This window comes from Colossoma macropomum, unplaced genomic scaffold (genome assembly GCF_904425465.1).
Source record: "Colossoma macropomum unplaced genomic scaffold, Colossoma_macropomum, whole genome shotgun sequence".
Lineage (NCBI taxonomy): Eukaryota > Metazoa > Chordata > Actinopteri > Characiformes > Serrasalmidae > Colossoma > Colossoma macropomum.
Genome location: NW_023494802.1, coordinates 644,361 through 662,138, shown reverse-complemented (window position 1 = coordinate 662,138; position 17,778 = coordinate 644,361). Strand labels below are relative to the sequence as shown.

At 40.4% G+C, this 17,778-nt stretch overlaps 1 protein-coding gene across 1 annotated transcript in view; it reads left to right on the top strand.

Moving 5' to 3' along the window:
- LOC118822071 (cadherin-4-like) overlaps positions 1–16,399 on the top strand; it is a 501,575-nt gene extending 485,176 nt beyond the window's left edge. The window contains exons 13-17 of the mRNA XM_036590895.1: positions 1,481–1,714; positions 2,713–2,946; positions 9,252–9,391; positions 11,393–11,557; positions 14,944–16,399. Of these exons, the coding sequence (XP_036446788.1) occupies positions 1,481–1,714; positions 2,713–2,946; positions 9,252–9,391; positions 11,393–11,557; positions 14,944–15,150 (980 nt within the window). The 3' untranslated portion in view covers positions 15,151–16,399. The remainder of the gene's footprint in view (positions 1–1,480; positions 1,715–2,712; positions 2,947–9,251; positions 9,392–11,392; positions 11,558–14,943) is intronic.
- Positions 16,400–17,778: the final 1,379 nt, after the last annotated feature.

Genomic DNA, 17,778 nt, shown 5'->3' with positions numbered 1-17,778 from the left:
CTGGTATTGTACTGATATGCAAATATATAGGTGGGTGAACCCTTATATACATAATATATGGATCATATGTGTAATATATGTCTGAAACAAACGCTTTTTTAGAAGTAAAATATCAGCAACATACATGAAAAACTGACATTATATAACATGAAGCTAGCATACATGAGTAATATATGGAATCCATATAGGATTAATGCTTTGTTAAATGTTAAATGTGTGTTATATATAATATATAGATATAAGACTGAATTATACGTGAAAATGGCCAGTTTCAATAAATATGTGTATATATTGGAAAGTTGGATATAATGGAAATCCAAATATTTCCTATATCTATATGTGTCCGATATTATTGCCATGTATCACATGGGTTGTTAGCTACATTAGCCTCATAGCTCCAGTACAAAAGTAAAGAAGCAAACTTCAGACACCAGACGTGACTCGGCTGAAGGGCCGTGTTTGTGTTGAGGGGGCGGGACTTTGTAAATGAGATTTTTGGTTAAACTCCTTCTTTAAAGGCTGTAAGGAGTTCAGAGCTTTATAAGCTAATCTGACTTTTCATTTGTCATTTTCTTTTTCCTGCAGCAGCTAAAATAAGGATGAGAGTTGGGAGCACTGGTCTTACATCAGCATAAAAGGCCAATTTCTCTACAAAGTGGCGCTAATAGAAAAGTGATTTTAGCCCTTTTCCTCCAGTAATGATTAGGTCACAGGCATAATTTAAATGTCAGAAGAGCTACGATCTTCAGCGTTTTAACTTTCTATTAGCAGGACTCGTTACACTCTCTCACTGTTTTTACACTTTCCTCACATGTTGAGTGAGTCAAACACGAGGTTAATTAGTAAAAAGCCAAAGTGCCTGCTTTCATTTACAGCTATTCCATCCTTCATTCTTCTGCTGATCTCTCTCTCTCTTCTCTCTCTCACATTCTCTCACTCTCACTCTCTCCTCTCATGTTCACTCTCTGTCTTCTGTCTCTCTCACACTTTCTCATCTCTCTCTCCTCTTTCTTCTCTCTCTTTTATTCTCTATTTCTTTCTTTCTCTACTCTTTCTCTCTTCCCTCTCTCCTCTCCTCCTTTCTCCTCTTTCTCTGACTCTCTTTCTTTCTCTTCTCTCACTCTCTTTCTCTTCTCTCTCTTCTCTTTCTTCTCTCTCTGTTATTCTCTATTTCTTTCTTTCTCTCACTCTCTCTTTCTTTCTCGTCTTTCTTTTCTTTCACTCTCTCCTCTCCTTCCTGTCTTTCTTGCTCTCTGTCTTCTCCCTCTCTCCTCCTCATCTTTTTCTTTTTTCTTTCTCTTTCTCATGCTCATTCTCCTCACTCTTCATTTCAATAATCTTATGATTAAATATTCAACTGGACTCTACGTCTCTACGTAAAATGATTTGATTTAATAAAGGACCCATTAAAAATTTGGTCTCTCTCTCTCTCTCTCTCTCTCTCTCTCTCTCTCTCTCTCTCTCTCTCTCTCTCTCTCAGGCTCTCCTCCAGCCAGCAGTACAGGTACACTGCAGATTTATCTGATCGATGTGAATGATAACGCTCCATCTTTAGTCCCACGGGAGGCTCAGATTTGTGAGAGAGCGAACGCTAACTCCATCAACATCACCGCAGCAGATGCTGACACTGACCCAAACGTCGGCCCCTTCGTCTTTGAGCTGCCCATGCACCCCTCCATCCTCCGTAGGAACTGGACAGTGTCCCGTCTTAATGGTGAGGAACTTTAATCAGACCAGAAATTCTGTCTGAACCCCAAACCCAAACACCAGACCTCAAAACCTCAAACCCAAACACCTGTCTCTAAATCCCTAAACCCAAACACCTGACCCCAAACTCCTAACCGCAAATCTCCAGATTCAAACACCCAACTCCAAATCCTCAAACTCAGACACCCAAATCCCCACACCAAACACCCAACCCCAAAACGCTAAACCTAAACACCCCACCCCAAATCAGACACCCAAAGCCAAATCCCTAAACCCAAACACTGAACCTCAAATACTCAAGTCAAACACCAAATCCCAAATCCTCAAATCACATACCTAACCCCAAATGAAACACACAACCCCAAAATCCTCAATCCCAAACACCCAACCCTAAATCCCCAAATCAAGCACCCAACCCCAAACACCTAACCCCAAATCCTCAAGTCAAACACCCGATCCCAAATCCTCAAATCAAACACCCAATCCCAAATCTCCAACACCAAACACCCAATCCCAAATCTCCACACCCAAACACCCAATCCCAAATCCCTGTACCCAAACACCCAATCTCCAGTTCCCAAACCTAAGCACCTATCACATATCCCCAAACCCAAACACTAAATCCCAAATTCCCAAACCCAAACTCCAAATGCCAAATTCCCAAACACCCAATCCCAAATCCCCAAACCCAAACACCCAACCCCAAATCCCCATACTCAAACACCCAACCCCAAATCTCCACACCCAAACACCCAATCCCAAATCCCCAAACCCAAACACCCAATCCCAAATCCCCAAACCCAAACACCCAATCACATATCCCGAAACCCAAACGCTAAATCCTAATTCCCAAACCCAAACACCCAATCCCAAATCCCCAAACCCAAACACTAAATCCCCAAACCCAATCATAAATCCCTAAATCAAACCCCTAACCTGCAAATCCTTTAATATCCCAAATGTTAATCTGCAATCCCACATCCTGACCTATCCCTCTGCTCACAGGAGACTATGCCCGGCTGAGTCTGAGGATCCAGTTCCTGGAGTCAGGGGTGTATGAGGTTCCCATCTCTGTGTCGGACTCAGGGAACCCTCCTCTGTCCAACCGCTCCATCATTAAGGTGAAGGTTTGTCCATGTGACGAACACGGAGACTGCACTGCGGTCGGCGCCGTGGCAGCTGCTGGACTGGGCACTGGAGCCATTATAGCCATCCTCATCTGCATCATTATACTGCTCAGTGAGTCACTGTGCTTCTGAGGATTCTGTCTTTGTTGCTGCTGGTTTCAGGGGCTGGAATTTAGAGTCAGTTCTAATTGAGGTGTCATGACACTGGTAAGTGTGTAGTTAGTACCTAAAGACTAACACTATAGCAAGTGTGGCTGCATACACTGTATTCATCACTGTGGAGTGATAAGATAGTGTTAATGTGTGAAAGAGGCAGAAAATAGAATGAGAAAAAAGATAAACAGAGAAAGAATACTATCATAGGTAATGGTGATATACAATGTTAAAAATTTATACAGAAAAAAATAAATATATGTACAGAAAAAGGTTAAAACATACACAAGAATATCATAGCATAGAAGCATATTATGCATCATATTATGCATCATATTATGCGTAAGTAACTCACTGGGGGTCCCAGCGATTGTATCAGGTTAGCTTTGGCCCCCCTTGACACCCCCTAGATGGCGTCATTGCTGAATTGTCTGCCTCATGTGTCAGAACTTCTTGACAAAATAAAGCAGATTTGTCTGTTTTGTAGTGTAGACCAGGGTTTCTCAACCTGTGGGCCGGTGGAGAAGTTTCTCAGGGCGCTTTTACACCTGCCTTGTTTGGTGCGGACTTTTTTTTGGTCCGCTCCATTCTGATGGAGTGGACATTCCACCCGTATTCGGGTCTCGGTTTGCTTCCAAACAAACCCTGGCCAGCATAATCTGCCTGTTCTAATGTCTTGCTCTTTACAGACCCTCATTTGCTCTCATTTCTGCAGCATGAGCAGCTGTAAAATAAAATAATAGTGAAGATCCATGTTTGATTTTGCCTCACGGATTGGAGCTTATTTTTGGCTAAGCATCAGCGACGTGAGTGATTAAACTCAAATTGATAAACCGATCCAAAAGAGGCAGATATAAAGTAAGGGTTATTATTATCATTGATTGATGCCAAAAGCCCGGTGCATGGAGTGAGGTCTGGTTATTTCAAATTAATCGCAAAACCCCTCAAAACTAAATAGAAATCAAATACAGTGGAGTATTTTCAGTGAAAATGCAGTGCACTGCAGCTCCAAATCACACACATCCACCTCATACATTTCTATTCTTTTTGCTTTTTCTTCTTTTTTTTAACATCTCTGCAAATATATCATTTTTAACATAATGCGAATTTTGGGACCAGTGATTGAACCAAAATGGACGATCTGATCTTTTTCAGGCCCTGATTCTCAGGTTTTCAATGTCAGCACAGAAAATAAAAAGAAAATTGTATTTAAAAAAGCTTTAGACTTTAGTTTTCCTGTGGGCCGCTATGCTTCGAACTTATGAACAGGTGGGCCTAGGGGTGGAAATGTTTGAGAGCCCCTGGTGTTGACAGGCAGTAATGGTGTAATGTTGACAGTGAAAGGTAGTAAAAGGTATTGGTGTTGGCTCACACATGTTGGTCATTCACACATACAGTTCTTACACTGTAGAGTGGTCTACAGACATCCTTTTACCAAATGGATAAGTAACTGGATCAATCACTTTGCTCAATAAAAATATAATTTGTGAAAGAGCACGATACATTTGGCAGCTTTCTGTGATTGGAAATCGTTTCAGGCCTGGTAGATCTAGAGGGAAATGTGAACATGAAATGTTTTTGTCTAATAATGGCCAAGAATTGAAGAATTTGCATTTTTAATGTTTTAAGTAAGTTTTCTATTTCAGTTTCAGTGCTGTGTTGCTAGTGCAGCCTGTGTGAAATCTTTGACCTGTTAATTTAAGCCCTGAATTTAAAAAAAGCAAGATCTTCCAAGCAGAGGCTAATTGAGCACTGCTGAACACAGACATAGACTTTTCACACAGCTCAACTTGCAATGCAATATCATTGTTGTTGAAGCTTTTATCGAAAGATTATTGATTTTACACTGAGACTTTAAGGTATCATTGTTTAGGCTTTGGTATACGGCCTGCACTTGTGGCTTTTAAATGGACTGGAATAGAAAGGTGCCATTATACCAAGTTTCCAAACTTTAGGGCACCTTTGAGAAGCCTAAATCCAACCCTAGCTCTTTCATACACACACGTCACCCCACTTCAAACACAAAGTGTACCTCGACTTTCCCCAGACTAGACTGCCTCTAACCACAAAGCCAGAGGCCTAAGGCATGGATCAGTACTTCCTGTCCATAACCGAAGTATGACCTGAAGAGAGAAGAAGAAATTTCTTTATTTCTTTGTATCCATGCCCTGACACGTCTACCCTAATTCTGGACCTTATTCGACCTGCGGCTAATTCTTCTGCTTATGGTTTAAATAACCGTAGCCGGGGCCTATTCTCACCTTCGGTTTGTATTACCTTATTCTCACCTTCACATTCATTTTAGCCTTGTGGCTAAAAATGTGCTGCTCCAAACAAAGCGGAGGCTGGACGTGCTTCAGTTCATGCCATGTAATATTGAAAGCTTTTGCAGGCAGTGAAGAGAAGCCTACTCTTTGGAGATGGCAAGTTGCTCGCCCAGTCATATCTATAAAACATTTACCTAGCATGAGCAAGAACACATTGTTGTCTTGTAAGGGAAGATTTTCTGCATCGTAGAGTGGATGTGTGGATGTGCGTCTTTGCAGGCATGGCTTGTGGGGACTTGTTATCGACTGTGGTTCTGAGGTTCGTGGATGCACAGTATATTTTGTGATATATAACGAAAGCGAAATTTGACCTCAGCAAGAAAAATACGTCTTCCTAATGTCGGCCTCTGGCTAAAGACATCCAGTAAAATATCTAAAAAGCCAAATAACCAGCAGAAAGAATGTTCTAGAGACTCCTCACAACCACACACATATACAGCACATGAACCCAGTGTTTGGGTTTGTTCCAACATTCATCATTCTCCACTACATGCCCAGTTTCAAAACTTTGTCCATACACATTCATATTTTAAAGAGTAGATATTTTTTTATGACTTGAAATTTATGAAAAGTTATTGTCTTGTGGTAAGGAATCTATCCCTTACATTTTTGTCATGTCTTTGGTATTTGCAGTGCAGCTTTTTGTTTCGCAATGCTTGACAAGCTTAACCCAAACACTGTAAAGAAGCATGTTTATGCATAATTGAGTTCTCTATACAAAGGATAATTTACCATTATAAACCTTTGCACTGACATGTAATTAAAGAGCACTGTACATCATCATTCAGCTGTGTTATTTCAGGTGTTCCTCAGGGTTCAGTAGTAGGACCTATTTTATTCCTTATTTATATGCTTCTATTGGGTAATATTGGGCCAAAATGATTGACATTAGTCTCCACCAAACACAACCATTCTTAACCAAACACTGATCAACCAAATATCCACATTCTCCACCAAACACCTTCAGTCCAACAGCATTTGCCAAAAAAGATTGTTTTGCACCAAACAGCAACTTTCTCAACCAGACACCTTCATTCTCCACCAAACACCATAGTTCTTGGCCAAACACCAACATTCTCCACCAAAGACCATCATTTTCCAAAAAACACATTCTCCACCAACATTCTCCAAAAACGACCATTTTCCACCAAATACTGACATTCTCAACTAAACACTTTCATTCTCCACCAATCACCATAATTCTTGCCCAGACATCCTTATTATCAAACAAACACTAACGTTTTCCAACAAACACCATCTCTCTTAACCAAAGGCCATCAGTCTACCAAACAACAGCTTTCTCCAAATGCCATCGTTCTTCAAAAAACACTATCATTCTTCACCCGCATTCTCCAAAAATGTCAGTTTTCCAGCAACAGCAACATTCTCAACCAAAAAACCTGCATTCTCTACCATCCATCCATCATCTAAACCGCTTATCCTTCTGGGTCGCGGTGGGGTGCTGGAGCCTATCCCAGCTGTCATTGGGCGGAAGGCAGGATACACCCTGGACAGGTCGCCAGTCCATCGCAGGGCAGACAGACAGACATAGACATTCACACACTCACTCACACCTAGGGGCAATTTAGTGTGTCCAATCAGCCTGACTGCACATCTTTAGACTGTAGGAGGAAACCGGAGTACCCGGAGGAAACCCACACAGACACGGGGAGAACATGCAAACTCCACACAGAAATGACCCCGGTCGCCCAGCCGGGAATCGAACCCAGGCCATTCTTGCTGTGAGGCGACAGCGCTACCCACTGCCCCACCGTGCCGCCTGCATTCTCTACCAAACACCATAATTCTTGACCATCTTTATTCTCAAACACTAACATTCTCCAACAAACACCATCTCTCTTTAACAAATGGCATCAGTCTACCAAACACCAACATTCTCCACCAAATGCCATCGTTTTCCAAAAAACACCATAATTCTCCATAAAACATTTTAATATGCCACCAAACATCAACACCAAATGCCACCATCCTCCAAGAAATGCCATCATTCTCTAACAAACACTAACATTCACAGTGAAACACCTTCATTATCCTACCAACAAAGGTTTCTAGCAGTATGTGAGCTCAGGACTAGCTTTCTCTCTAACCTATTGGTAACTAGCAAAGATACTTTCTCTAGATAGACAACGCACTTCTTGTACGTCACTCTGGATAAGAGCATCTGCTAAATGCTGTAAATGTAAATGTAAATCCTCCAAACACCAACATTCTCCAGCAAACACCATAATTCTCAAATGCCGTCAGTCTACCAAACACCAACATTCTCAACCAAATACCATCATTCTCCAAAAAAGATCATTATTCTCCACAAAACATCCTCATTCTCCAGCAAACATCAACACCAAATGCCACCATCCTCCAAAAAATGCCATTATTCTCTAACAAACACTGAGAGTCACTGCAAAACACCTTCGTTATCCTCGAAACACCAGCATTCTCCAGCGATCAGTCTCCACTGAACACCAACATTCTTCAAGAAACACCAACATTCTTCAGGAAACACCTCATTGTTTCGCAAACACCACCATTCTCTAAGATTTTCATTTTTACCAAAATTCTGACAAGCCTGTATGAATGGTTGGATATGAATGAGTGGAGAAGAACATTCTAGAGACTCCCAACAACCACACCCATGTACTGCACACCAGCTCAGTGTTCGTGTTTGTAGGCCTTTGTAAGAGAACATTGCGTCTGTGTTCTCTGGGATTTGATAATAGCTTAATGTTATTTATAGAGTTACAAAACAATTGGACCAGAAATAGTAAGAACAAGAAAACAACATCTGTAATCAGAGCAGTTTCACTGGAACATATCAGAGTATAAGTAAAACAGAAAAAAAGGTACAAAAACAAAAGAGCAAACAGTAAACAGTAAAAGAAGATGTCGAACGACATTAGCTAACGTGAGGAGCATTTAAGAAGGTTGTAGAAAATCAGTGATCAATAAAATTGGATTTGAAAAGATGAGATTTAAGTGATTTCTTAAGAGTTAAGTGTTTCTTATAGCAATAGGCTGGCAAAAAAAACAAACAAACTGAATTTGTACCTGGCACTTTTCAGAATCAAACAAAACCATCCCTACACTCTCAGAAATAAAGGTACTAAACTGTCAATGGGGCAGTGCCCTTCTTGTCACTGGTGACCCTCAAGGGTACATCTCAGTACCTTTAGTCAGGGAACATAATTGTACCATAATCCATTGAAATTATATTTTCTAAATTGTATTGACTCCACAACCCTGTCTCGACTCAAGGCTTTTTATTTTATTATTCTGTTTTAAAATGTTAGGCTATGAAAAGGTACAAATATGTACTTTTCACCTGGAAAAACTTATTTAAGGTGCACAGTTGGACCTTAAAACCACTGTTGTTGTTCGATCCCTGGTGGTGCTACAGCCATCCGTAGCCGGGAATCCAAGAGAGCACAATTGGCCTCGCTCTCTCTGGGTGGGTAGGATGGCCCCTCCTTCTCCCCCCATCACTCAGTGCGATGCTAGTCAGCGCAGACGTCTGTTAGCTGACGTAACAGATCTGGCGGTTGGCGCTTTCCTCCGAGCGCGTTCGGCTGTCCAGTGACGTTGCGTGAGCGGCAGTTCGAAAAGAAGCGGTGGTTGGCTTCACAGGTCTCGGAGGAAGCCTGTGTTAGCCTTCACCCTCCTAGCGTTGATAGCATCGTGTGATTGGGGGAGTCCTAACTAGTGGGTGGATTTGGAGACGACTAAATTGGGGAGAAAATCGGGGTAAAAATTAAAAAAAAATAAAAAAAATAAACCACTGTTGTACCTTTGAGGGAACATTTACATTGTTTGTACCTTGATGAATGAAAAATGTGCCTGCACAAAAACGTAGCATACACAGTTGTGCGTTTCAGTTAATTGAGGTTTTCACACTGGCTGTGTATGTGTTTGTGTGCTGCAGGCATGGTTCTGCTGTTTGTGGTGTGGATGAAGCGGAGAGAGAAAGAGAGACAGACCAAACAGCTGCTGATCGATCCTGAAGACGATGTCAGAGACAACATCCTGAAATACGACGAGGAGGGAGGAGGAGAGGAGGACCAGGTGAATGGAGCTCAGATTCTAGAGATACGCACTACCGTTCAGAAGTTTGCAATGATTTCCAGTCAAAACAGCCATTAAGTACAAGTTATTTTTGAGAAGATATCTCTGAAGAGATTAGATATAAGATGATCCACTTGTATAAGGAATGAGGAAGTCAAAGGAAAAACAGGAGTTATCAAAACTGGAGATCAAACTCCTAACAACCACCTGGAAGACCTAGTTAGACACCAAAACTGGTTCTATATATTGAAGCATTATCTTTACTAAAGAACCCTTTAAGAGCCATCATTTTAAAGATTGAACAAGTTGTTCATTTTTATTAAAGAGATATTTCTGAGAACTTTCCGAAACTGGAGTTCAAAGAAATGATTAGAAGCTACAGAGGAAATGAGACCCCTAACAACCACCTGGAAGACCTGGTAGACACCAAAACTGTCCCCATCAGATAAACAGCACAGCTTTCATCTTTGAGAGAGAGGAGAAAATGAAGCTGCTTCAGATCTGAAAACATCCACAGGTGTTTCTGTCCATCCTTCCACTGGGAAAAGACAACTCAGCACTATGAGTCTGAAAGGATGTGTAGCTGTCAAGAAGCCTCACTGAGAAAAGGAATAAGAGATAAAACTTTAAAATAACAAACGCTTAATAAACAGAAACCTAATAACTATCTAATAATTTGTTAATGAATGTAAATACTTATAGTTACATATACATTGACAAATGGTACCATTTAAATTATTAACCATTTACTTCAGGATATATGAGTAATCAATAATTGTCAAAAGCTGATCATTAATTATACATTGTTAATAATGATTGTTATTTGATACCCATAACTCAAAAAAACATATTACTTACCATTTGCTTAGTTGCATAAAAAATAATAGCTATGAATGAATTAGCTACATCCTGTCTGTCACTGTCAGAACGAAACCTTGTTCCCCCTCCAAAATGATAACTTTACAGGAAAAGGAAAAAACTTTACTGTTAATGTAAGTCAGTGGAACCAGAATGTTTTCCAAGTATTTTTGAGCCATTTGTTTTGGTCCACCTCTTTAAAAAGAGGTTGATATATTCTTTTAAACAATAACAATCATTCATTTTTATAATGCATTCAAAAAACGACATATCACACTACTTATTATGCTAAATATAATGCATTTACAAAAAGCATTTCCAGTGTTATAATGATTTGAATGTCACTCTGTAAACATGTAAGAATTTAAATTGCAACACGTAATAATGCACAAGTAGCAATTCTATAAGTATGAACAAACTACTATATAATGATTGCTACATTTAGGGTCCTGTTATTATAAACAGACAGAAAAAGGAGAAATCAAAGAAGCTGCTGGTGGAACAATGGACTGACCACCCCAGAGTCCAGACCTCAATATCACTGAATGTGTTTGATTACTTGAAGACTGAACTTTGAAGGTGTGTCTGCTAATTTCTTTGAGAAATTGGAAGTGTGTCTCCTGAAAAGAATGGAAGCTGTAATAAAGGTAAAGAGTGACACACTCAACACTCAAACAGCTGAGATTAGAATTAGTTGTTGAAGCTTCTGTGTGATTTCTGTTAAATACGTGTTTTCTGCTTATTTAGATGTTTCCAAATGCTTCAAAATAAAGAATGTGTTTCATGGCCGTGTTGACTGGAAATTTAAAACATGATAGGGTAGTGTCTGACAGATTTTATTGCACATATAAAATTATCCTGCTTGGATTGAAATAAACTCCATGGATAAGACTGACAGCCTACGATCATCCTTCTCCCTAAAATCACCAACCGCCAAGTTTATTGCCATTTAGTTTACGCCAGAAAAACCTTCTTCACCCTCTTTGTTGTTAACAGTGCCTGAAACTGAGCAGCCTGGAGTTTATTCCACACAGAGGAGCTCAGTGTAGAGCTGGTCCTGGTGGACATATTATTCTGGTCTGTGTTGTGGACGCTAGCGGATGGCAGGCGTATCTTTAGTGTTATGTGTGGTCTAATCTGCAGGACTATGATCTGAGTCAGCTGCAGCAGCCCGACTCTTTGGAGCACATCATGACCAAGCCCCCGGGCGTCCGGCGAGTGGACGAGAGGCCGGTGGTCCCAGAGTCTCAGTACCCGCTCCGGCCAGTGGTACCCCATCCTGGGGACATCGGAGACTTCATCAATGAAGTACGTGAATGAAGCGTTTTCTTTTGTGATTTTGCATGTTCTAAGCTACACTACCATTTCAAAGATTAGACTCACCATTAAGACGATTCATCTCACCATTCAAAAGTTTAGAATCACTATTTAAAATTTTCAATTCATCATTCAAAGGTTTAGGATTGTGATACAACATTTTAGAATCACCTTTCAGAATTTTGCAAATCGCTATTCAAAAGTTTTAAATTACCATTTTAAAGTTTATCAAAAGTTCAAAATCACCATTTAAAAGTTCAGAATCACTGTTTAAAAGTTTCAAATCAGCATTTAAAAAAATATCAAAAGTTTAAAATCACCATTTAAAAGTTTAGAATCACTATTTACAAGTTTCAAATCACCATTCAAAAGTGTGGAATCACCATACAAAAGTTTAGAAACACCATTCAAAACTTTCAAATCAGCATTCAAAATTTTGGAAGCACCATTCAGAATTTTCCAAATCACCGTTTAAAAGTTTAGATTCACCATTTAAAAGTTTAGAATTACTGTTTAAAAGTTCAGAATCACCATTTTAAAGTTTAAATTCACCATTTAAATGTTTAGAATCACTGTCACACTATCACACCACACCAATAACTACCAAACCATACAAAGAACTATCACACCACATCAAAAACTGCCAAACCACAACAATAACTATTAAACCACAACTAGAACTACCAAACCACACAAAGAACTATCAAACTACACCAATAACTATCACACCACAGCAAGAACTACCAAACCACACTGAGAACTATCACACCATAACAAGAACTACCAAACCTCCCTGAGAACTATCACACCATAACAAGAACTACCAAACCTCCCTGAGAATTACAAACTTTTGAACTTAGTGAAGTATGAGGGAGTTGAGGTTAACCTTGGTACGTATTCCAACAAAACAGAGTCAGAAATCTTTCTCAAAAGATGTTTCTCTTTTCATTTCTGTCTTCAGCTGAGTATAACAAATGGCACCGAACCAGTCGCTTTGTATTCGCCAACAGCTGTGTCTGTGTTCCAGGTATTTTACACAAACAAAGAACAACAGCAAACTGATTTAATCCACTCGAATTCAGACAGTTACTGCGCAAGCGGGAAGGCTGATTGTGTATTGGAGGCAACAGAGCCATGGTCAAGAATCCCAAGCTTTACAGCTGGTCCCGCTTGTGCCAGGATCTTCTGCGAGATTTATTTCAGCTTCTCCATGTGTTCAGGCTGCAGTGGTCATGTGGAAGCTGTTTGTTTGTTTGTTCAGAAATTTTTCCTTATCTGTCTGTCCTCACAGGAACTTTGGGTGCCAAATAATGACCCAACAGCGCCACCCTACGGTTCACTGCATGTCAAAAGTTTGGGGACACCTTGCCTTCTTTTCTCACTGTCTTAATGAAGAAATAATCCCAAATGGGCTTAAGTTAGAAGCCTGTATTGAAACTGTTTTGGCCTAAAAGTGGTTTATACATTCCCAAAGTGGTGTTGTCACTAATACTGGCACCAGTATTTACATTTGTGATATTTGTTTTCCTCTAAATAAACTTCTAATATGGTATGTTTTTACAAAATTTTAAAAACATTCTGAAAAGCTAAATGTCAGACAGACTGTGTATGAGGGCAACTGTTTGGGCCCATTAATAATAGTGTGAATGTTAGCATTGCCAAAAGTCTGAGGCAGTTTCTCAAATGAAGTTGAACTTCTGCAACTTTTCACCGCCATCCTTCATTGAGCTTTCAGTGCAGCATGTACCTGTAGCTGCTTTTAATCTTTTTTTCTTTAGGTTATGTTTTTCCAGCCATGGTGTGCCGTTAATTATCCAACTGGCATAATTTCACAGCAGTAAAACACATTTTTAAAACATAAAGCAAGTCCAAATTCCACCTGAATTGACATCAGCAACAAGAAAGAGACTGATGCAACTCTGTCACTTACTGACTCCTGGATTCTCATGAGAAGTGTAAACTACAATAATGGTAGACTAAAGGCTGACTTCTCAGTAAGCCTTAGCCATTGTAATATTTTAAACAAGAAGTGATTTAAAATTATTTGTAAATGTACAATTTAGTTAACTTATAGCAAACTACCAAACCACAGAAATTACCAAACCATGCCAGTAACTACTAAACCACAACAAGAACTACCAAACCATAGCAAGAACAATCAAACCACACCAAGAACAATCAAACCACACCAAGAACAATCAAACCACACCAAGAACTACCAAACTATACCATGAACTTCCAAACCATACCAAAACTTCGAGGTGATACCAAAGACTAATAGACCACAGCAAGAACTACCAAACCACAGCAAGAGCTACCAAACCACAGCAAGAAATACCAAACTATACCAAGAACTACCGAAAGACATCAAGAGCTACCAAACTACAGAAAGAACTACCAAACCACAGCAAGAACTACCAAACCACAACAAGAACTACCAAACTATACCAAGAACTACCAAATTATACCAAGAATGATCACACTATAGCAAGAACTACCGAACCACATCAAGAGCTGCCAAACTACAGCAAGAACTACCAAACCACAGCAAGAACTACCAAACCACAGCAAGAACTACCAAACCATACCAGGAACTATCACACCATAACAAGAGCTACCAAACCACAGCAAGAACTACCAAACCACAACAAGAACTACCAAACCACAACAAGAACGACCAAACCACAGCAAGAACTATCAAACTACACCAAGAACTATCACACCATAGCTAGAACTACCAAACAATATGAAGAACTACCAAGCAGTATGAAGAACTACCAAACCTAAGCAAAAAGAAAGTTAGCTTACAAGTTTCTGAACAGAAACTCATGTGTGTTTATTTTCTCTGTTTTAAGCCACCTTCAGCAGTGTTACCATATAACCTGCCATGCTGAAATGAGTCTCAGTCAGCACGGCAAAGTGGCTTTTTTTTGGAAAGCATGTGAAGCTTACCTTCTGGAAAGGTTTCTTCTGAAATGAAGGGTATTAATAGTGAGTTTGTCCCACTTTGCTGCAGTAACAGCCTCTACTCCTCTGGGAAAGCTTTACACTAGATGTTGGAACATTGCTCTGAAGATTGAGCATAAGTGAGGTCAGGTTCTGACGTTGGATGGTCAGTTCTGAATCACTCCAGCTTATCCCACACATAGGGACACATAGGGAACTCCTAGATTGGGAGATAGGAAGTTGGAGTATGCTCCACTCACACTTTTCTGTTTTTCCCAAAATACCAGCACGGACTCAGACTGATGGTGAATCTTGGCTATAATTGGGCTAGAACTCATGTAGTGTAACCACCAAGGCTTAAGCTACTAAGTGACATTTTATTTATGGATAGTTTATTCATAAGTTTTCTCTTAATCTGTCCATCTTCACAGGGACTTCGGGCAGCAGATAATGACCCGACAGCGCCCCCTTATGACTCTCTGCTGGTGTTCGATTATGAAGGCAGCGGATCCACGGCTGGATCGGTCAGCTCTCTCAACTCGTCCAGCAGCGGAGAGCAGGACTACGACTACCTCAACGACTGGGGTCCGCGCTTCAAGAAACTCGCCGACATGTACGGGGGCGGCAACGATGACTAGAAACTTTAAAACTCAATCTTAAATACACAATCCACACCAAGTACACCACCAACAACTACAACAACCAATCGCCTGCCCAGCTCCAGAGAGAGAGACCTGTACAGAGAGACAGCTTTGTGGACCTTCCTCTCCCTCTGACTGTCTTCAAACAGAATGCTTTTTCCTTTGATTATACGTTTTTATCACTTTCTTGGGTTCCTTTTGTTTTTTTTTCTTTCTTGTATGGTTTTATAGTCGAGTTTATGTTCACTCTTTGTACTCCTTGTTATTTTCTTGAAGGGAATCCTTTTGTTTTTTTGATTGAGGTAACCGAGTCTGCAGGGCGAAAGCTTTCTGCTAGCATGGAGAGAGAGAGAGAGCGATTTAGCCGCTAATGGCTGTCTCCCCTTCAACCCCAGTTCAACACGTAAGTTGCTGCAGACGGCAAAAGTTGTGCCGCAGTTTACTTGAGGTAACAAAGTGGAAAAAAATATGAAGAAGAGAGAAAAAAGGTAGGCATTCTACTCTAAAAACAAGAGTCCGAAGAAGCCATTATTTTTCTTTCTCAGAACTTGAATTATTTGAGAGAAGAGAAGCTCTGTCGTCGTCGTCGCTGTCGTTGTCGTTATCGTTGTTTAAGAAGTGCCTTTAGTGGTGCGTAGTTTTTGGATTTTTCACAAACTCAGGATTGGTCTTCTGTCCAGACCTTCCCCTGACATCAATGCTCACAAATAGACTAGACTATTTTCTTTGAAAAGGAGGAGTGGAGATGTAATACTTTGCTATTCTTGTAGATTGCACGGTGTCCTGCTAGTATTTGAGAAACCATTTCCAGAGGTTGGGGTAGAAAGGCTATTGTATCAGGCACTAAACAAAATTAGGTCAAAATCTAGAGTTTGCAGAGTGTACTTCAACCAGACTGATGAACCAGACTTAGCATGAAATCAGAAGATCTGTTGCTAACGTGCTATTCGACTCGATTTGCAAATCTACTTTTGTTTTGTAATTGTAATTTTGGTAACACTTTGCTGGAAGGCAGTGTTCATAAGGCTACATGACTCCTACATAAGCCCTTCATGATGACTGACATAGATAAATTTATGTTATTCAAATTTATAAACCCCCTATTCCAGTAGGTGTCTTTTGTCCTAAAGTTTGCAGCCTCTGGAAAGGCTGACAAGTTCAGCCTCCACTCTTCTGAGAAGCTTCCCACAAGATTTTGGAGTTTGTCTGAGGGAATTTTTGTCCATTCAGTCAAAAAAGCACACTAATGTTGGATGAAAGGGCCTGGCTCACAGTCGATGTTCCAGTTCATCCCAAAGTTGTTCAGTGGGGTTGAGGTCAGGGCTCTGTGCAGGCCACTGGAGTTCCTCCACACAAAGCTGGATGCATAATTGTGTAAAATGTGCGCTGTAGCATTAACATCATCCTTCACTGGAACTAAGGGACCCAAACCCTGAAAAACAGCCCCAGGCAATTATCCCTCCTCCACCAAACTTTACTGTTGGCACTATGCATTCTGGTAGGTAATGTTATCCTGGCATCCACCAAACCCAGATTCCTCCATCACACTGCCATATAGAGAAGCATTATTCATCACTCTAGAGAAGACGTTTCCACTGATCTTAGGCTTGTGTGCAGCTGCTCGACCATGGAAACCCATTTCACGAAGCTCCCAATGCACAGTTCTTGTGCTGATGTTGCCTCCAGAGGCAGTTTGGAACTCTGCAGTGAGTGATGCAACATTGGATAGGTGATTTTCACACATTATGCATTTCAGCTTGGCAGCCCCGCTTTGTCAGTTTGCATGGTCTACTGCTTCGTGGCTGAGCTGTTGTTGCTCCTAGATGCTTCTATTTCACAATAATGGCACTTGCGGTTGGCCGGGGCAGATTCAGCAGGGCAGACATTTCAAAAACTGACATGTGGCAAAGGTGGCATCCTATGACAGTGCCACGTTTAAAGTCACTGAGCTCATTAGTACGACCCATTCAGTGTTTTTCTGTGGAGATGATTTTATACATGTTAGCAATGGGTGTGGCTGAAACACCCAAACTCATCAATTAGGAGGCATGTCCACATCCAAAATTGTTATTATGCACTATACTGGTTACCCAAGAAGAAATGTCCCCTGACACAGGTGTTATTGAGCCTGACATCACAGCTTTTATGATAATAGTCACCTTTGGGATTAAGCTTTTATAAATGTAGGTTTAAGTTGTCATGATGGGTTTTGTAGCCTTATGAACACTCCCCTACAGTAAAGTGCTGCTGTAATTTTTTCATTTTTTGTTGATGTTTGCTTTTAAACAGACAGAGAAAGTAGAGAGAAGGCTGGTGAGAACATTTATGATCCGTTGGACCACAATCTAGAAAAGAACTGAATGTTGGTTAGATGTTTGATTAGGCCTCTAGTTCCTGATGCTGAATTTCCAGCTTTTGAAGAGGGTGCCAGCCTTGTCCACCCTTATTCCTCAGTGGTTCTTGCCTTGCCTCAACTGGTATAGAACCTTTACATTATGTGGAGGTTCTTTAAACTTCAGAAAGGTTCCTCACACTCTATTTAATTTACAAAAAAAGGTTTCTGTATTGGACTCAAAGTGGTTCTTCTATGGTGTTGCTCCAAAGAACCCTTTCTGGCACTTTTAT